This window comes from Trichechus manatus, unplaced genomic scaffold, assembly GCF_000243295.1.
Source record: "Trichechus manatus latirostris isolate Lorelei unplaced genomic scaffold, TriManLat1.0 scaffold00087, whole genome shotgun sequence".
Classification (NCBI taxonomy): Eukaryota; Metazoa; Chordata; class Mammalia; order Sirenia; family Trichechidae; genus Trichechus; species Trichechus manatus.
Window position 1 is genome coordinate 1024183 of NW_004444023.1, and position 21395 is coordinate 1045577.

General features: G+C 47.3%; 1 protein-coding gene and 1 pseudogene across 1 annotated transcript in view; one reads left to right on the forward strand and one right to left on the reverse strand.

Moving 5' to 3' along the window:
- Window positions 1–12787, forward strand: part of LOC101343970 (peptidoglycan recognition protein 1-like) — a 19309-nt gene extending 6522 nt beyond the window's left edge. Inside the window, exons 3-6 of the mRNA XM_023736192.1 lie at window positions 2850–3086; window positions 9475–9511; window positions 12017–12108; window positions 12610–12787. Of these exons, the coding sequence (XP_023591960.1) occupies window positions 2850–3086; window positions 9475–9511; window positions 12017–12108; window positions 12610–12787 (544 nt within the window). The remainder of the gene's footprint in view (window positions 1–2849; window positions 3087–9474; window positions 9512–12016; window positions 12109–12609) is intronic.
- A 7018-nt stretch (window positions 12788–19805) lies between these two features.
- Window positions 19806–20187, reverse strand: LOC101359642 (histone H2A.Z pseudogene; annotated as a pseudogene).
- Between the last annotated feature and the right edge of the window lie 1208 nt (window positions 20188–21395).

Here is a 21395-nt window from a genome sequence, read left to right on the forward strand (position 1 = left end):
TTTGTTTATCCATTCATCTGTTGATGGGCATCTAGGTTGTTTCCATCGTTTTGCTGTTGTGAACAATGCTGCCATGAACACAGGTGTGCATATGTCTATTTGAGTGACGACTCTTATTTCTCTAGGATATATTCCTAGGAGTGGGATGGCTGGATCGAATGGTAAAATAACAATATTTTTAATAGAAGAAAAGTTTTATAAACTTGAGGTGGAAAGGACTTTCTTAAGGCGATACGGGAAACAGAAAAGATAATAGAAAAATAGATTTTAAAAACAGGATTAGGAGGGAAAGGTTTTCAACACATTTGACAGACACAGGGTTAATCTCACTAGCATACAACAGCGCAACAGCAAATAGTGAAAGGAGACAGACAGTTAACCGAAGAGAAATGCAATCAGCCATAAATTTGCAAAAAACCAACAAAAAATCACCTCTCTATTCTCAGGGAAATGCAAACGGAACAATAATGAGATACCATCCCTTGAACTGGTGAAGCATTTTAAAACTGACTACATTGCTGGGGAAAATAAACACTAAAATCTTTCGGAATGATATTTGGCAATATCTATGAAAATTTAAAGTGTTGCTCTATGTATTGACCTGGGTGCTGAATACATTGGTGTATTCACTTAGTAAAAATTAATAGAGCTCTCCACTTATGATTTGTGCATTTTTCTATGTGTACATTTTACTTTAATGCTTTTAAAAATATCTGAGACACACAAAATATTGTAATGTATGTACCCAACAACTCAAAAATACCAGTTATGGGACTCTTTTTTTTTTTTTCATTTTGCAAATTAATAACAAAAAGGCAAACCAACCAACAGCAAAAAAAGGACAATGGATATAAATAGGCAAGTGATGAGCAAATCAAAATGGGCAGCAAGCATAGAAAAATACTCAATCTCCTGTATGGTAAAAAAAAAAGTCAATAAAAATTACAATGAAATATCACTTTCTACCAATAAATTTAAGGAATCTTTAACACCCACTTCTTGGAAAGGGCCGGGGGTCCGCATATACGTTACTGGTGGAAATGTGAATTGTTAACAGCCTTTTGGAGGAAAGCAATCTGGTAATATCTATTAACGTTTCAAATTAATTTGACCCAGAAAGTCTACATCTATAATTAATAAATGCTCCACGCAGCTACCACAGCCTTCCACCAGATTGAGCCCAGAACGACTAGATGGTGCCCCGTTACCACCATCAACTGCTCTGGCAGAGATCACAACGGAGGGTCTCGGTCAGAGCAGGAGAAAAACGTAGAACAAAATTCCAATTTACAAAGAAAGAAAGAAAAAAAAAAAGACGAGGCTTCCTGGTCTGACAGAGACTGGAGAAACCCCAAGAGTATGGACCCGGACACTCTTTTACCTCAGTACTGAAGTCACTCCTGAGGTTCACCCTTCAGCCAAAGATTAGACAGGTCTATACGCCAACAATAACACACGAGGGATGTCTCCTCGAGTGTAAAGGGGGATGAATAATAACTTCTACCTCACAAGTTTGTTGAGGGCATGTGATGAGATGTTTATGGAAACTGCTTAGAGATGCCTGGTGCACCATTCCGTGGTATTATGAGCATGATCTACATGATCGCAGAAAATATGGTGGAAGCAAACATACCACACTGTTCTCATTTGTTACCTCAGGTGGGTGGGGCTGGAGGGGTGGGACACAGGGGATTAGCATTTTGTCTCAATTCAACTTGTTACTTTTGTCATTTTCTTTAATCCACTGAAGTAGAAAGAAAAGAGGAAGAACAAACCAGTCTTCCCTGAGCTGGGACTCTTAGGGCTCTGTGTTCATCATGATGCTCTAGGAAGGATTGGGAAAGGGGGCTGCACAGAGCAGAAGCCCCAGGAAAGCCCTCTACCCCAATAGGTGATCCAACACGCGTGGTGGCCCTGAGCAAGTGGCTGTCCCTCTCCTGACCTGTTTCCCTCCACTGCAGAATGGCACCGCTAGTGGCATCCCTGTAAAGTACGTTGCTTAATACCAAGGACAGACCTGAGTTTGAGTCCTAGAGGTGCTGATGTTGCACTGCGTGACCCTACCCTTGTCAACCCTTAAATCCAAACATCAACCCTGTGAGTTGGGTGCTTTACTATTATGCAGGTGGGGAGACTGAGGCACAAAAAGTTAAGTCATTTAAAGGAGCTCACACAGGACAAAGTGGCCAGATTCAAAGACAGGCAGCCTGGCTCTGAGTCCTGGCTCTGGACCACCAGGCTTTACTGCCTCCCCCACCTCAGCGCGTGACTTCTCCTCTCCCAGCTGTGAAATCGCCTTCCCAATCCTCACCTCTTCAGTTTGCCGCAAGGGTTAAATGACAATGGGCTTGGACCTGTCAGAAGTGTTTAAAAATGGGAGCCATTGTCACCTTAGTTCCCCTAGGAAAGAGAAGGGGATGTCCCAACGCCCTGAGCCTGTCTCTGTGGTAAGTTCCTGGTAATTGTCCAACGCCACACTGAAAGGAGGGACAATCCGGGACTGGAATCCAGGCCCTGGGGCTTCTAGAAACCACAGGGCAAAGTGATGAGAGGCCTGGGCGCTCCTCCCCTCCATTCCCACCGTGGGTGAGCTGCCCCCTGGCATTTTCGTGGCCTCCTCCCTGCCCCCACACCCAGATCTGACCCCACCACATCCTGTTCTGGCCCTGCCAGAGAAGGAAGCTGAGTCTGGTACCAGGGTGATCTGATCCAGAAGCACCGCCAGAGTGTGAAGCAAGACTCTCCCTCCACTCCCCCAACCCCCCGCGGCCGGCCGCTCCACCCCAGCAGATAAGGGCCGTCAGGCCAGCCGCGCGCTCCTGACCATCTCTGTGCGCCCTGCCCGTCAGGTCCGGCCACTGTGCGCTGCTCACCTGCACCCTCCTCGCCCTCTTCGCCCTAGGGGCGGCTCAGGGTGGGGAAACCTGGAGCGAGTACGGGGCCACGGCGTCCGAGTGCGGGCAGCGCCTGACAGTGTCGCACACGGCGAGGACCACCTGCGACACTCCAGACTTGTGCCAGCAGCAGGCCCGGAACGTGCAGCATTACCACATGCGGGAGAAAGGGTGGTGCGGCGTGGGCTACAAGTGAGTGCGGAGGCCGCAGGCCCAGGTAAGGGCCGCAGGCTGGGCGGCGTCAGGCGCAGGGGAAGGTGTGCTGTCTGGGGGGCAGCAGAACCCGGGTCTAGGTCTGGTTCTGGAGCCGCCAAAGTGGCACTCTGGGAAGTTCATTCAACCTCCAGAGACCTTAGTTTCTCCCCAGGGTGGCCACAAAAGACGAGGAATATGCAGGCAGTACAAAGGCCCCCTAGGTGGGCAAGGGCCTAAAGTCCCAGCTTTGTCCCCCAGAGGAAGGAGCAGGGGTTTACTTGCTTTAAAAACATTTTTTTGAGTGTGTGTTTTTGTGTTTTAGGTAGTGAGTTGAGCTCCCTTTTGACAATTTCTATACAAATTGTTCACTGACATTACTTACACTTGTCACAACGTATCAACGTTCTCTGTGTTTTTGGTTGTCCCCTTTCCAGTGCTCTGGTTTCCCTACCCCCTTAGCGTCTCAACTTTGCTTTTCAGTAATTTTTGACCTTTTGGTCTCATACTGATCGCTTTTAAGCAGCGCAGTGTATGTACGGGTAATATCCCTTATTTTGTGTGCCACTGTTATTTTCTAAAACATGATCTCAGGGGATAGTGTCCATTCAATGTTTAAAGAGTATCTCAGGGTGATAAATCACAGAGAGGCCTCTTGGCTCAACTGGTACAGTAAGTCTAGACATTTTTTTTTTTTTAAGAATTTGTGTTTTTGACAGAGACTGGAGAAACCCCGAGAGTATGGCCCCAGGACGCCCTTTCAGCTCAGTAATGAAGTCACTCCCAAGGTTCACCCTTCAGCCAAAGATTAGACAGCCCCACAAAACAAAACGAGACGAATGGGGCACAACAGTCCAGGGACACGGACTAGAAGGCAGGAGGGGACAGGAAAGCTGGTAATAGGGAATCCAAGGTTGAGAAGGGACAGTGTTGACATGTCATGGCGTTGTTAACCATTGTCGTAAAACAATATGTGTACTGTTTAATGAGAAGTGATTTGTTCTGTAAACCTTCCTCTAAAGTACAATAAAAAAAAAAAAAGAAAGAAAAGAAAGAAGAAAAAAGAATTTGCGTTTCTTTTTTTCTCCTCTCATTTTTATTCGATTCTATCCAGGACCATCTATTGTGTCCCTGGTTAGAATGGTCAGCAGTGGTAGCCAGGCACCAACTAGTTTTTCTGGTCTCATGATAGATGAGGCCATGGTTCGTGCAGGCTATTAGCCCTGTAGACTTGTTTCTTCTCTGAGACTTTGATTTCCTTCTTACTCTTTCATTTCTAATAAGCAGAGACCAATGACTGTCTCTTAGGTGCCCCTCACAAGCTTTTAAGAACCCAGACACTACTCACTTCACTAGGATGCATACATGAACTTGGTGAAGTTATGCCAATTGACTGAGTTGTCCCATGAGACTAAGGTTCTAAGCCTTCAAACCTAGAAAACCAGTCTTGCAAGGGGTTTGGTTACGTGTGAGAAATATCTGTAATTGTGTCTTCTACGAATATATGTGCCTGCACACACGTATCTGTACTTACACGTATATATAGATATTTCTATCTGTGCACACGTGTGTACACCTGTACCTACCTATATATCTATATGCCTATACACATACATATGTGACCATACACTTGTTTTTGGTCACTGTTGCTGTTGCAAAATTATGTCAAATTCTTTAGTTCAAGTATCCTATTCTCTTGAGTGCTTCTCAGCGACATCATTTACTTTGGCCAAGCTGTGCTCACTGCACCCACATTCGGTGCCACTTTTCCCCTCACCCAAAATAACACATAGCTATGATCTAGAGTGTGATTCCCCCTCCCCTCCAACCCTTCTATGGGAACCACTAGTGAACACTGGTCTCTTTATGTATATCTATTCTTATATTCTTATAAAAGTGGCATCATACAATTTTGTCCTTATGTGATTGATTTATTTCACTTAGCATTACATCCTCCAGGTCCACCCATGTCATACGTTTCACGGACTCATCATTGTTCTTTATGGTTGTGTTGTATTCCATTTGCAGTACATTGAATTATATACTTAATATGGCCCTTCTAGCCATAGTTTTTGTTACTCCCACCAAATGCACTGGGTGGGACTATACAAATGAGGTGCTTGTGGCCCACCAAGGGAACTGGATAGCTTGCTAATAATGTAAATAAGGTGCATGGCACCTTGTGGTGGTGGGATCATGCAAATAAGATGTATGGAACTCTAATGAAGGATTGGTCAGTTTTACCAACCTGCTAGGCTTAAAAGAGAGCCAATTCAAAAGCTGAGGGGGGACCTCACTGAATGAAAAAAGAAGAGCCAAAAGTGGAACACATCCTTTGGACCCAGGGTCCCTGCGCTAGGAGCCTTCTAGACTCAGGAGACAGAGTGAGCTGTAACACTGAAGACAGTGAAAGACAGCAAGAAGCAGCAGCAAAGGCAGCAGACCCAGGAGACACGTGTGCCAGCCTATGGAATGAGAGAGCTGAGCGCCTTCAGGTTGAGGTTTGCTGGCAGAGTATGGTGCCTCCAGGTGCTTAGCAGAGCTAGGCTTGCCAACCCATGGAGCAGAGCAAGAGAGCAGAGCACCTTTGTGTTGATGCTTACTAGTGGAGTGGGGTGCCTCTGGGCACTTACTGGCAGAGCTAAAGAGCTTTGTAACACTTGCCCGACCAGGGCAGAGGCCAGGCCAAGTAGCCAAAAGGCCAATGGCCAGAGACAGGCCTGCCTGCAGACACATCTGAGAAGAGGCCGTCTTGATTGAAGAACTATATCCTGAGTTGTTTCCGATCCTGAATTGTAACCTGTTAATTCCCTAATAAACCCCATAATCATGAGTATTGTCGGTGAGCTCTGTGTGGCCATTGCAACAGATTATCGAACCCAACAGAGAAGTGGAGAGTGCCGTGGGAGGGACGGTTGGTGTCAAAATTGGTAAAGATGGTAGAGAGAGAAGGAATGTCTGACCTCCACCTCACAGGAATCAGCCCTGGGCTGTTGATCTTGATTCTCCTTCCCCCTTGTGAATTTAGAGGCGATCAGACGCCCCCTGCCATGCCATTTTTACACCATTGTATGTACGTACCACATTTTGCTTTTCCATTCATCCCTTGATGGGCACTCAGGTTGTATCTATTTTTTTTGCTATTGTGAATAATGCTGCAATGAACACAGGTGTGCATGGAAGGAGCAGGTTTCGCCTAAGATGCTCAAAGGTGTCCCCTGACGCCTTTGTCAGGAGGCAGAAAACCAGGCTGATTAAGTGTGGGCCGGGCTCCAGCCCCAGCTCAGCTGATTGCTAGCTGAGACCTGACAGGTCACTCACCCTCTCTCAGCTTCAGCTCCCTCCTATGCAAAGTCCCTAGGATGGTGGCCTACCTGGTCATTAAATGGGTCGGTTCATGCAAAGCACTTAGACACCGCCTGACATACAGTACCACAACCAGTTTTCGTCAAGGTGACTTCAGCTCACAGTGACCCCATGTGTCAGAGTAGAACTGTGCTCCATAGGGTTTTCAATGGCTGATGTTTTTTGGGAAGTAGAGCACCAGGACTTTCTTCCAAAGCCCCTCTGGGTGGACTTGAACCTCTCACCTTTCAGTTAGCAGTTGAGTACTTAACTGTTTGCACCACCCAGGCACTCTAGCATATAGTAGGAGGCCCCAAATACAGGACTTGTTGCTACTAAGCACCTGTTGTGTACAGGCCCCATGCTGGACACTGGGGTGGGGACATAGCCTTGGACGGTGTGAATCTAGCCCTAGTAGGGAAAAACCGGTGAGAAACAAGCAAAGTTAACAAGATGGATTCAGATATGATAAGCCATGATGGAAAAAAGGAGCAGGGTGACGTGATGGTGACCTGAGAAGTGAGAACGGGACGCACACAGGCTCCTCTTGAAGGGTGAGGTGAGGGAAGGCCCCCCTGAGAGGGTGGCTTTGAGTTGGCTCTGGGAGCTGAGGGAAGAGTGTTGTAAGCAAGGGGCAAAGCAGGCACAAGCAGGAGTCTCAGGATGTCACGAACAGTTCATGGCTCGACTACTAACTTTAAGGTTGGTGGTTCGAACCCACCCAGAGGTGCCTCAGAAGAAAGGCCTGGTGATCTGCTTCCGAAAAGTCACAGCCTTGAAAACTCTATGAAGCAGTTCTACTCAGATACACGTGGGGTCGTCATGAGTTGGAGTCGACTTGCCAGCAACTGGTCTGGTGTTTTCTGGCTTACAGCCAGTGCAGAGACTATGAGGCCAGAGTGGGCTGGTTGTGTCTGAGGGGCAGGGGTGAGTATGGCTGAGCGTAGCTGGCAGGAGTGGTATGATGAGGAGGAAGAGGTTGGTAGGGACCAAATGGTGCAGGGTCTTGTGAGCCATGGGGAGGACTTTGGCTTTGACTCTTGAGAGGGTGAGCTGACTTAAGTTTTCACAGGCGCCCTCTGGCGGTCAGGCGGGGAGAACACTGAAGGCAGGTGAGAGCCCAAACGGGGGTGGGCTGTGGTTACACCTGCCTCTGGGGGCCACGCCCACCAGCTTCCCTTTTGATGCCATAGGCTGGGGTCCTGCACAAGGGTTTGCACAGTGGGAGGGGAAGCTGGAATACTACAGGCTCCCTGACTTGGCTGAACATGAGATTCACGGGGAGCGCTTATTTAAAATGCAGGTTCCCAGGCCCCACCTCTAGACACTGCTTCAGTAGGACTAAGCTGGAACCCGGGAATCTGAAAACCCATCTTGGAGAAGTTCAGACGCCTCCAAGTGTATCCACAGCTCTTCCCACTCAAGATTTTATCTTTCACAGACAGTTGGAGAAATGAAGTCTTGATACATGCTACAATATGAATGGAGCTTGGAGGCATTATGCTGAGGGAAATAAATCGGTTACAAAAGGACAAATATTGTATACCTCACTTATATAAAAAGACAAGAATAGGTAGAGACCAAATTTTCTTAGTGGTTACTAGGGCCAGGAGGGAGGGGGAAAGGGAAGGTATTGCTTACGGAGTACTATGTTTTGGTTTACAGTGATGGGAAAATCACACTGATTAAGGGTAGGATTGCAGAGCCAGTTATCGTAAGGGTTGTCAGTAAGTCGTACACCTGTAAAAAGTTGAATCGGCAAAAGTTGCGTGACAGACATTGTCATAGATTGAATTGTGTCCCCCCAAAATACGTCAACTTGGCTAGGTCATGATTCCCAGTATTGTATGCTTGTTTACCATTTTATCATCTGATGTGATTTCCCTATGTGTTGTAAACTCTAACACTATGATGTAATAAGATGGATTAGTGGCAGTTATATTGATGAGCTCTATAAGATTAGGTAGTGTCTTAAGCCAATGTCTTTTGAGATAAAAAAGAGAGAAGTGAGTAGGAGACATGGGAACCTCATACCACCAAGAAAGCAGTGCCAGGAGCAGAGCGCGTCGTTTGGACCTGAGGTTCCTGCACAGAGAAACTCCCAGACCAAGGGAAGACTGATGACATGGACCTTCCTCCAGGGCTGACAGAGAAAGCTTTCCCCTGGAGCTGACAGCCTGAATTTGGACTTGTAGTCTACTAGACTGTGACAAAATAAATTTCTCTTTGTTAAAGCCATCCACTTGTGGTATTTCTGTTAGAGCAGCACTAGATGACTAAGACAGACATATTTACAACAATGCCCCCCCCCCAAAAAAAAAGAGTAGCTACTGAGGCTGCTTATGCACAACCAAATACCTCATGGGATTTGGTTCCTTGGTTTGGAGGTTTAGGGTCATGGTTTCATGCGATATCCCAGTTAACTGGGCTAATAACATGTTTAGTGCTTCTGTTTACCTCCTAGTTTGTTGGGTAATCCTGGGATCTTAAAAGCTTGCAAGCAAAGCCATCCAACGCACCCTCTATTCACCTAGAGCAACAGAGGAAGAAGGAGAGTCAGGAATAGGAGGAGGAAATGGAATATGTGGCTAATTGCCTCCTGAACTACTGCCTCCTTTGCCATGAGACCAGAAAACTGGATGGTACCTGGCTACCCTTACTGAATATTTTGATCAAAGATTCTATAGAAAATTCTTGATCAAAAGGCAGAAAATGTAGAAAAGAATTTCAAACTCTCATGGACTCCAGACTTTCTCGAGCCATGGAGGCTGGATGAACCCTTGAAACTACTGCCCTGAGATAATCTTTAAACCTTAAACCAAAAATATCCCGTCATCTTAAAATATAACAATAGTTTAGCTTAACTAGTCTGCCTTGAGCATTATGCCCTTTTAAGAACTATCTATGTTGTTGCTGTTAGGTTCCATTGAGTTGGTCTGACTCACAGCCACCCTATGTACAACAGAACGAAACACTGCCCGGTCCTGCGCCATCCATGCTTGAGACCATTGTTGCAGCCACTGTGTCAATCCATCTCATTGAGGGGCTTCCTCTTTTTCGCTGACCATCTACTTTACCAAGTATGATGTCCTTCTCCAGGGACTGATCCCTCCTGATAACATGTTCAAAGTATATGAGAAGAAATCTCACCATCCTTGCTTCTGAGGAGCATTCTGGCTGTACTTCTTCCAAGACAGATTTGTTTGTTCTTTTGGGAGTCCATGGCATAGGCAATACTCTTTGCCACCACCATAATTCAAAGGCATCAATTCTTTGGTCTTCCTTATTCACTGTCTAGCTTTCCCATGCGTACGAGGCAACTGAAAACACCATGGCTTGGGTCAGGTTCACCTTAGTCCTTAAAGTGACATCTTTGCTTTTTATCACTTTAAAGAGGTCTTTTGCAGCAGATTTGCCCAATGCAATGTGTCATCTGATGTCTTGACTGCTGCTTCCATGGGTGTTGATTGTGGATCCAAGTAAAATGAAGTCCTTGACAACCTCAATCTTTTCTCCGTTTATCATAATGTTGCTTATTGGTCCAGTTGTGAGGATTTTCGTTTTCTTCATATTGAGGTGTAATTCATTCTGAAGGCTGCAGTCTTTGATCTTCATCAGTAAGTGCTTCAAGTCCTCTTTGCTTTCAGCAAGGTTGTGTCATCTGCATAACGCAGGTTGTTAATGAGTCTTCCTCCAATCCTAATGCCCTGTCCTTCTTCATATAGTCCAGCTTCTCGGATTATTTGCTCAGCATACAGACTGCATAAGTATGGTGAAAGGATACATCCCTGACGCACAACTTCCCTGACTTGAAACCACACCGTAACCCCTTGTTCTGCTTGAACGACTGCCTCTTGATCTGTGTACAGGTTTCTCATGAGCACAATTAAGCAGAGAATACCAGAAAGATGTTTACCTGTGTTTTATTGACTATGCAAAGGCATTCAGCTGGGTGGATCTTAACAAATTATGAATAATACTGAGAAGAAAGGGAATTCCAGAACACTTAATTGTGCTCATGGGGAACCTGTACATAGATCAAGAGGCAGCTGTTCGAACAAAACAAGGGGATACTGTGTGGTTTAAAGTCAAGAACCATCTATATGGGATCAAATTGACACCAGCAGCTCGAAAGGTTACCTAGGAAGCTTAGGGGGCAGTGAATTTATGTCAGTGGGGGAGGAACAGCTTGGAAAAGGAGCGTGAGAACAGTTGTACAACTTGAAGAATGTAATCAGCGTCACTGATTTGTACGTGTAGAAACTGCTGAATTGGTATATGTTTTGCTGTGTGTATTCTCAACAACAAAATTTAAAAAAAAAGGTTTTATCCTCCAAAGTCTCCAGTTTCAGGGTTTTGTTTCCAAGAGTCCGGTTCTAAGTGTTTGCATGATGTAATGAGGACAGAGCCTGGCTCCGCAGCCTCTGGTCTAAATCACCTCACAGGAAAGCAGACAGAGGTCTGTTTCTCAGATTTCAGGATTCAGAGTCTGACTCAAACGTTCTGGATCCCCCTTCCTTGTCATGTCACGTTCTCTCTCAGCCTCAGTTCCTTCCCCTGTAAAATGGGGCTCCTAGCTGAACCCACCTGGTGGTGATGGTTGACATTTAAATTAGATGTAGCCATCTAACGAATACATGCGGTGCACCAGGGCGGGCAATCCCAGCCAGCATCCCTCTGGTCTTTCTAGTCTCCTTTGAGCCAGATTCTGGGATTCTGGCCTCCTAAGTGGCAGATTCAGGACCTGAGATTCAGGAGTTCCAACATCCTGTGCATCCGCAGGGACCCTATGAGTCAGAGGGCTGAGCCAAAGGTCCCGCCGCTCCAAGATGGTGGCCGCCTCGTTAATTCCAAAGTGCCAAGTCAGGCTCACTCAGTCAAGACGTGGGGAATGAGGGAGCCTTAAGGGTCAGCTGCCAGGATTAGAAACTTCAAGGAGGCAGGTGCTGGGGCTCCAACATCTGTGTCTGATTGTGACCCTAACCCTTGAGCCCCTGATCCCATCGCCCAGGTGGACCCAGAGGCCAGGAAGCAGGCCAGGGCGGGGGCAGAGCTTCTCAGTGGAGAGTTCTGGGTGATTTGACCTTAGATGAGTCACCTCGTTTTCTGAGTCTCTGCTTCCTCAGCTTAAAATGGGGATAACAACAGTACTTACCTTAGAGGGCAGCTGTGTGAAGATTCAGCAAAACCAGAGCTCGACAAATCCTCCCGGAGGCAGGAAAGAGCACAGAATAAGACCTTGTGGGTAGGAGTCAAGTTCTGGCTCTGCCCCGGCCTGGCTGTGTGACCCTGGGCAGGTGGCTTCACTTCTCTGGTTCTCTGTCCATAAATGGGGGCCACAGTGACCGTGGGATGAAATAAGGTGCATGTAGAGCTGTGCCTGGCACATGTAGGGACTCAAATGGCCACTGCCATTATTAGTAGGATGGAAATAAGAGGATGAGAAGGGGGATGGGTGTGGAGGAAATTGTGTGAGTGGCATGAACAGGGGGATGAATGGAGGAGGGGGATGGAATCCTCCCCCAGGAAGCCCTCCCTGACTCATCAATTGCCCTCTCCCTGCCCCCGCAGCTTCCTGATTGAAGGGCCGTGGCTGGGAAACCAACGGCGCCCACACAGGAGCCACCTGGAACCCCATATCCATTGGCATCAGCTTCATGGGCAACTACATGGGTGAGTGACTGGGGCAGGGCAGCGGGCTGCCACGGGGCCTGAGGCTGGGGCGGGGGGGTGGCGGCAGCCGGGGGTGGTGGTGGAGAGGCTCTGCCACCTACAAGCTCTGCGACCTTTTCCTGAGCCTCCTTTCCTCCTTTGGATAGTGGGCGTCATTTCCAGCCATAGGGTTGGGGTGAAGATTAATCTATAGAGAAGCTATTAATCCAGGCCTTGGCACATAAGAAGTGCTTGTTAAATGTCAGCTATTATTTTGGATGGGACCCAGAGGTCTGCGGCAGAGGAGGGAGAATGAGCAATAACCATTATGCCATTCGCTGGGGGCTTATTCTGTGCCAGGCGCGGATGAGGAAACTGAGGTACAGAGAGGGTAAGTCACTGCTAGGGAGTGACAGAGCCCGGATCTGGGCCCTGAATCGAACCATTCCTCCCCCCTCCCTCCCCCACACACGGCCTCTGCCCTACCTGGAAGCCCCAGCCTCACCCCTGCCTTTGCCTCCCCCAGAGCGGGTGCCCCGGCCCGGGCCATCAGGGCGGCCCAGAATCTGCTGAGCTGCGGCGTGGAGCTGGGCGCCCTGACCCGCAACTACGAGGTCAAAGGACACCGGGACGTGCAGCAGACGCTCTCCCCAGGCGACCAACTCTACGCCCTCCTCCGGAAATGGCCGCACTACCGCGAGTGAGGCCCCGCCTCCCGGCTCCCCCCTCCGCGGCTCCGCTCCCGGCACAGCCTGAAACCCCACCCACCGTCTCCTCCTCCAATAAACATGCAGCTCAAACTGGGTTCCTCCTGGCGCCGCCACGTGCCTCCCCTCCCTCTCTCCCGCCCACGAGACCGTAGCCCTGCCCCCTCCCCCCCCACACTGTCCTCCAAGGTGCTTGGAACCCAGAGGCCCCGACCCTGAACCAAGACCCCGGAGATCCCAGCTCGGAAGCGACAGCACAGCTCAGAACCCAGAGGTCTCAGGTCAGAGCCCAGGAATCGGCACCGAGTCGGCCCGGCGTCCGGGACAGCAGCTCGGGGTCCTCGGGGCGAGGCGCCAGGCTGCACGGCCCCCTCCCGTCCAGCGCAGCCACGCTGGTCCCAGCGCAGGATCTCTGCTTAGACCCCTTTGTGGACGGGCTGCTCACTACCACGCGTCAGGCCACCCCTTTCATTGCTTTGGAGAGCCTGAACCCGTCTGCCTCCCAGACACACACAGAAGTACACACAGGCCCTGCTTACACCCCAACCCCAAATCCTCATTTCTCCGCACTCCACCCCAACCCTTCAGTCATAAGCCGAGGGGTCCCAAGGGCAAATCTGTTTATTTATAAATCGTACAAACCCTCCCACGCAGCTTGCCTTCCCGGGGTGGGGGGGGGGGGCAGAGCCTCACACCTGGAGACCCCTCCAACCGGGAGGGGCCTGGCTTCACATCTGGAGACCCCTCCCAGCACCAGGAAGGGCGAGGCCTCACACCTGGAGACCCCCCAGCAACAGAAAGGGGCTTCACACCTGGAGACACCCCCCCCCCCAGCACCAGGAGGGGCGGGGCCCGACGGGGATGCGAGGCCACCGGGGCCCGCCCCCACGCAGTACCCCCGCGGGAGTTGAGCGGGTGGAGGGGCAGCAGCCCCTGTGCGGTCTCAACGAGGTGTCCAGCGGGTTCATGTATTCCTGCCAGCCTTCAGCCGGCGTCTGTGTCGGCCCTGTCGGCCGCGTGATGGTCTGAGCTGTAGTCTGTGGAAGTGGGCATGCAGGTGGGGGGCTGTGAGGGGCCTTCGGTACCATCCCAGCGGGCTTCGGGGGTCAATACATGTCCAAGTGTGGGGACTGCACTAGTTGGTGGAGGGTCTGTGTGTCTTTCACAATCTTATTCCAGACGACGCTGTGCTCTGCGTCTGGCTCTGAGCCGCCCTGCCCCAACTGACTCCTCCGGTCTCGCCTCCGCCCCCACACTCCCCCCCCCCCGAACCCGGTCCCTGTTTTGAGAAGTTTGGCCTCAGGCGTTGCCGAGCAGACCCTCTGTGACCCGGCTTCCCTCCGTGTGCATCGTCCTGGGATGAGTCCAGGAGCGCGGACCGTGTTTCCACTGTGGTTTTGAGTGAAAACGGACATTTGGAAAGGTCCTCAATGAGGCGCAAAGGAGGCGGCGACGCCTGTTGCGGCAGGTCGGGCGGGGACGCGCTCAAACAGCGACGTTGCATGGTCCGTGTTAGAGAATAAAGCGAGTTATAAAGTAGCATTTGGGGGCTGTCATATTTGGGGGGGGAGCGTTTGCTTTTAAATAGGAATGTGTGTATAGTTGCACGGGTTTGTGTAGGATGTATGTTGGAACTATTGGTTTCAAAAAGTTCAAAGGACTTTTAAATTATGAAAACATAGATGCTTCTCGCCATTTATCTTCATGTTCCTACTTTTGTACAGTAGATGATTTTTAAAACCTTTCAAAAACATTTAAAACATCTTCATACAAAGTTTTCGTTGAAAACATTTAATATTAAAAATCTTGCATTGGATATGAGTTTATAGAGGTTTTGTCACGGTGTCATTTGATTACTCGCATTGTTCATATATTATGGGAGTTTTTTTTTCACAATTTTTATCCTAATGGTTCGTTTATTTTTCTTTTATAATAGTATTTAATGCTTTATTTTTAACCTTTGATTTTTTTATGCTTACATTTTTTTCATTTTGGCAGAGCTGAAGTTTTCCATTGTTTTATGTTATGTTTATGATAAGTGCATTTTTCAATTTTAAACAGCAATGAAAAGCAAAGGTCCTCCCCGTCCTCAGCCCTTGTCTTCCTCCCCTCAGGGACTGCACACTCTGTGGTTTCTGGTTGATCTTCCAGAGGCTTCTCTGCACGTATGAGCACACCTGCGTGTCTGCGGTAGGAGGCAGCTGGTGCAGGGGGAGCAGGAACTAGGCACTGTAGCCCCCAGCTTCCCTCCTGACTCTGCCACTCAGTGTGCCACCTGAATGAGCTATTTTCATGACTCAGTTTCCTCATTTGTAAAATGGTGCGGAAATCCAGACAAAACGAATTAATATTTGTAACAGTTCTGGAACAGTGCCTGGAGTATAGTAAGCATTGTGCAAGAGCTTGTTGAAATTAAAATTGTTGCTCGTTTCAACTTATACAGAAAAATACCTGTCAGGGTTTTGTCTTTTTGACATAATCGTTTGGAAATATTTCTGTATAAGGGTCTATAGAGCCATCTCAGATTTTCTAATGGCTGAGGATTATTGCAGGGTCCGAATGCAACAAGATTTAGTTAACCAATTTTTAAAAATTTTCAAAATCTTTTTAATGACATGAAAGATATTCACAACATAATGTTAAAGTAAAAGGAACTAAGTTACAAAACTGTACATACAGTAGGAACCCAGTTTTTTAAAATGTGCCTGTGAGCTTACGACGATTCAGTTTTTGCTTTAGGGCACCTGAGGTGAAGGTGTGTGTCTGACCTCAAGAAACTCGGATGACACAGCGCCATCTAGGGCTTTTTTATTTTTTCTGCCTAGTTTAATTTTTTTTTTCATTGAGATAAAATTCATATAAGACAGAGTTTTGCATTTTAACCATTTTAATGTGTACATTTCAGTGGTTTTAAAAATATGCTTACAGTGTTGTACAACCATCAGCACTATATAATTCCAGAAAATTTCCATGACTCCAAAAATCACTCCCAATTCTCCCCTCCCCCCTCCCTTGACGAACACTAATCTACCTTCTCTTTCTACGTATCTGCCTTCTGGACATCTTATATAAGTGGAATCATACAATATGTGATCTTTGGTCCTGGTTTCTTTCACTCAGAGTCACGTTTTCAAAGTCTAAGTGGTTAAGAGCTATGGCTGCTAACCAAAAGGTCGGCAGTTTGAATCCACCAGTCACTCTTTGGAAACCCTATGGGGCAGTTCTACTCTGTCCTATCGGGTTGCTATGAGCTGGAATCGACTCGATGGCGATGGGTTTGTTTTTTTTTTTTTTTTGTTCCTGGTTTGGTACTCTTCTGGAGTCCCTGGGTAGTGCTACTTTTGGTTAAGCCATCAGCTACTAACCAAAAGGTTGGCGGTTTGAATCCACCCAGGGACACATTGGTGTGTTTTTTTTTTTTTTTTTAATCCATATAATAGCATCAATTGGTATTTTTTTAAAATTGTCTGTAATATTCCATTGTACAGATATACCATGTTTTGTTTGTCCATTCATCAGCTGATAGACATTTGAGATGTCCACTTATGGGCTTTTATGAATAATGTTGCTGAGAATATTTGGCTACAAGTGGATATGAAATGGTATTTCACTGTAGTTTTGATCTGCGTTTCACAAATGAGAAAGACGCTGAGCATCTTCCATGAGCTTCTTGGCCATTTGTTTATCTTCCTTGGGATAAAGGCTTTAAATCCTTTACCTGTTTTAAAATTGGGTTATTTGGGTTTTTATTTTTGAGTTATATTCTGAGCTATTATATTCTGGATACAATTCCCTTATTAGGTGTATGATTTGAAAATATTTTCTCAGATATGGTGAGCTGTCTTTGAAATGCAATTTTTAAAAAATTTTGTTGAAGTACAATGTATGTATTATTTTCTTTTGTCCATTTGGTGTTATCTAAGAAAACGTTGCCCAACTCCAGCTTTATTCTGATGTTTTATTCCAGTGTTTTCTTCTAAGAGTTTTATACTTCTAGCTCTCACGTTTAGTTCTATGACCCATTTTGAGTAAAATTTTAATATGATGTGAGGTATGGGTCTAACTTCATTCTTTTGCATATGGAGATCCAGAGTTCTCAGCACTATTTGTTATGAAAACTATTCTGTCTCTCACTGTATTGTCTTGGCACCTGTGTCAAAATTCAATAAACATAAATATGAGGGTTTATAGCTGACCTCTCAATTCTGTTCCAATGTCTGTATGTTTATCCTTATGCCAGTACCCCACTGTCTTAATTACTGCAGGTTTGGAGTAAGTTTTGAAGTCAGAAAATGTGAGTCCTCCAACTTTGTTCTTCTTTTTCAAGATTGTGTTGGCTCTTCTGGATCCCTTGTATTTCCTTATGGATTTTAAGATCAGGTTGTCGATTTCTGCCAACACGGTAGCTGTGTTTTGATTGGGTTTACATTGAATGAGTAGATCAACTTTGGGGGAGTATTGCCATCTTAGTAGTATTAAATATTGCAATCCATGGATATGGGATATATTTCCATTTATTTAGTTCTTCTGGAAGAATAGTTTGTTTAGTAAAAAATGCTGCTCGATAGTGTCCAAGTAGTTCTCCATGTTATAAAAATAAAATGAAATAGTCTGGCTTTTATTTTCCTGTTATGGCCCAAAAGGTATTGCTGTGTAACCCATTGGGGACATAAGTCAGTTGTGACTACCTTGTCCAAAATAGCTGTATCACCTGTTCTTCAGTCTTCAATGTGCTCATGAAGTTCTCTGTGATGCCCTCCTCTCTCCTGCTATGAGAAATCCTTGAATCCAGTTGTTAAATCAAGTTCTAGAAACTTAGTTATGCTCTGTCTTCTTTTCTTGTCCAGATTGCAATACTGTACTCTCTAATGGTATTTTCTTAATCCTGGTTTATTGATACCCAGGCTGCTAAGTCAGTGTAGATGTCACAGGGCAGGGCGTCTTCTGACCATCAGCCCTTGTCTCTGTTTCTCTTGCTTTTTCTGGTATGTCTACATCTCCTCCCTTCCCCCAGTATCACATCTTGTGAGAGACAAGGATCACACTACTCCTGCCATTCATTTTCTGGCCAGATGCAACTTTTATGAGTGTTCAAAAAAAAAGAAAGCCCCGTTGCCATTGAGTTGATTTCAACTCATAGCGACCCTATAGGACAGAGTAGAACTGCTCAATAGGGTTTCAGAGGAGCAGCTGGTGGATTTGAAGTGCCAGCCTTTTGGTTCACAGCTGAGCTCTTTGCTGCACTACCAGGGTTCCACTTTATGAGTGTAACTTCCTGAATTTCTAGTCCTTTTAAAGTTATCGAGGTCTCACAATAACATGGATTGGTTGTGTACTCTCTCATAAAATATAATATATGCATGGGATTGTAAGAGGAATATGCCGAAATTACAGTCATAGGACTAAAGTTAATAAACATCCAAGCTTACCTAAAGGCTCCAGAGGATTTTTCCTGAAATCTAAGAGGCAGTTCTCTGCCTATGTTCTCTTACATTACTGTTCCCTCCTAATTGTATCTCCTTGTGGGAGGAAGAAAGCCTGGTGGTGTAGTGGTTAAGTGCTATGGTTGCTAACCAAAGGGTCAGCAGTTCAAATCCACCAGCACTCCTTGCAAACTCTATGGGGTAGTTCTACTCTGTCCTACAGGGTCGCTATGAGTTGAAATTGACTTTATGGCAGAGGGTTTGGTGTTTTGGTTTTAGCAGAGCAGTAAGGAACCCTGGTGGCACAGTGGTTAAAGCGCTCAGCTGCTAACTAAAAGGTTCAGCGGTTCAAACCCACCAGCCACTCCATGGGAGAAAGATGTGGCAGTCTGCTTCCGTAAAGATTTACAGCCTTGGAAACACTATGGGGCAGTTCTACTCTATCCTATAGGGTCGCTCTCAGTGGGAAAAGGCTCTACGGCAGTGGGATGTCCCTCCGTGAAGAGGGAGCTGGAGTCTCTCTGTACAGACCTGCTGCTCGTTCAGGAGATGGTGATAGTGGGGATCATCTGGCTCTGCACGTAATGTGATCACCTTCAGTATCTATCCTTGAGATAGGGATGCTAAGTCACCCCACATCCACACGTGCTGCGTCCTCTACCTACATTTGGTACTTAATTGTGGTTCCCCACCCAAATGGGATGGAGCCTTGGTGGTGCAGTGGTTAAGCGTTCGGCTGCTAACCAAAAGGTTGGCAGTTTGAACCCATCAGCTGCTCCTTGGAAACCCTATGGAGCAGTTCTCCTGTGTCCTATAGGGTCACTATGAGTTGACATTGACTTGATAGCAACGAGTGATAGTGGTGACCCAAATGGGAAGGTGGCATGACTCACCTATCAGGTAGATTCTCTATGTTTTTGCTGGATAGATTCCAATTGTATTATTTTAACTAAAACAATGAATGTTTCCCAGTCCAGCAGTGTTGTTCCTGGGTATATCTAGAAATGTCACCATGGAGCTGGCACACCCAGCCCTGCCAGAGCGTTTGTCAGTCCTCCTAAACGAAAACACCAAACCCGTTGCTGTAAAGTCGATTCCGACTCATAGCGACCCTACAGGACACAGTAGAATTGCCCCGTAGAGTTTCCAAGGAGCGGCTGGTGGATTCAAACTGCCAGTCTTTTGGTTAGCAGCCAATCTCTTTTTCTTGTTTTTTAAGTTTGGGATATGACCTATATTGAGCCTATCCACCAGAGTGGAAATAATGTCTGTCCAAAACCAAATGTTTGTTGCTATAACTTCTCCATCACAATTAAAATCCGAAGTTTTCTTTTTTAAAAACAGTCAACTCAATCAAAACCACTACTTCAGAACCAATAGCTTCTTTGAAGCCCAGTAACACTTAAATATGGTTAAGACTCGAATGCAGAAATCTGGTTGGTTGGAAAGCTAATTAAACTTCCAACTTGCTAAAACAGAATCACAAAAATGCAAAATTGTGTTTTTCACAGGTACAGTCCACTGGAATCCCCGACACTGGACAGCTGTTAGAGTATTTAGGGTCCCGACATAATAAGGAATCCAGGCATCCTTTAGACAGTCTTCTGTTGTCTTTTCTTCCCAGTCAGAGATTTGTGGATGTGGGGAATGACACCACCACCAGCAAATGTAGCCTTGATAAGAAAGTCCGATTCTTCATCTCCTCGAATAGCAAGTTGCAGGTGAGGAGGGGTAATGCTTCACCTTTAAGTCTTTTGATGTATTTCCTGCCAGTTCAGGTACCTCTGCGGTGAGGTACTCCAGGATGGCTGCGCTGTGCGCAGCGGTAGTCAGCGCCCACACGTCCAAGGTTGGTCGTCCTAGATTTCAGGTGTCGATAAATACCGATAAATACTGCAAGCCAGCTCTCTGCGAGCAGGAAACCGCCTTTGTCGTGGCCGTTCCGGAGAACTTCCCAGCCTTACTGCCAGCCATTTCGAATTCTGCTGAAGCTCAAACAAGCAAGGCAGAGAAAGGGTGAGTGAAACACCCTGCGAGGTCCCACCAGCTACTCGGTCGCACCGCGATTCCAACTAGCAGCCGATCTCTTAACCACTGCGTCACCAGGGCTCCGCCTACCATGGACTAAAGCGCTGCTAGTTACAGGAGCTTTAGTGGTTTCTGTTCGCTGTCGATGCTGCTGCTGCTGCAGAAAGTTTTAAGCAGAGAAGGGATCTGGCCTGACCACCCATTAGTTAGCAATCGCCTAAGGCACTGTTGTAGGTAGCAGAGATCAGCGAGAAACTCTCTACCGGGCAGGCTGAGCAAAAGAGCAACCTACCCGGTCAGCAAGCACAGGGTGGCCCCGCTGGCAATGGGGAGCCCCAGCCCCTTCTCCTCAGTGACATATGCGGGCCTGACATTCTCCCCACACACCTGACATGCCACCACATTCCTGCCTGTCCCCTGGGAGGGGATTCCTGAGGGCACATGGAAATCACACCCTGATGCTGCCCGGAGACAATCAGCCTGCTTATTCCTGGTGCAGAGGGAAGCCAGTGGGGAAGCCCGTCAGAGCAGGAAATGCCAGTGTCCTTGATGTCGCCTTCCAGGGGCCCAGCTCTGCCCAGGAGTCGGGGGAGGAGCTCACCTGGGGCTTGTCCAGGGTGTCTGAGATCTGGACCTGCTGGCCGTCAGTGGAGGAGCTGTGCCAGGGGCAGGTGGAGGTCCCTGGGCTGGGAGTCATGCTCCCTGGGTCCAGCGCAGACTGTGTCAGTGACCCGCACTGGGATCTAGTGCCAGGGTCTTTCTGACCTTCAGAGAACTGGGCTGAGAGAATATGACCAACGGGGGTTCCAGTATCCCGTTATCTCCAGGGAGACCCTGAGCCCCCTCTGGCCATGGGAAGACATGGAGCTCCCAACAGCAGCGGCCGTGGCGCTGACCAAGGCAGCCCTGGTCCCTGTCCTCACAGAGCTCTATGTCCACATGCGTCCCCAGATAGTGACAACGCAGAGCAGGCGTCGTCGGGATGGTGACTTGTAGTTTTTTTAAAAACTGGGCTCTGGTGCCCCCTGCTGGACGCTGGGCAGCACTCCCTCCCGGAATTGTTAAACGGATATCAGGAGCAATGACACCCAGCCACCCACGGTGTATGAAATGTTTATTACTGACAGAGGAACCAGCAAAGGATTCCCCAAGGA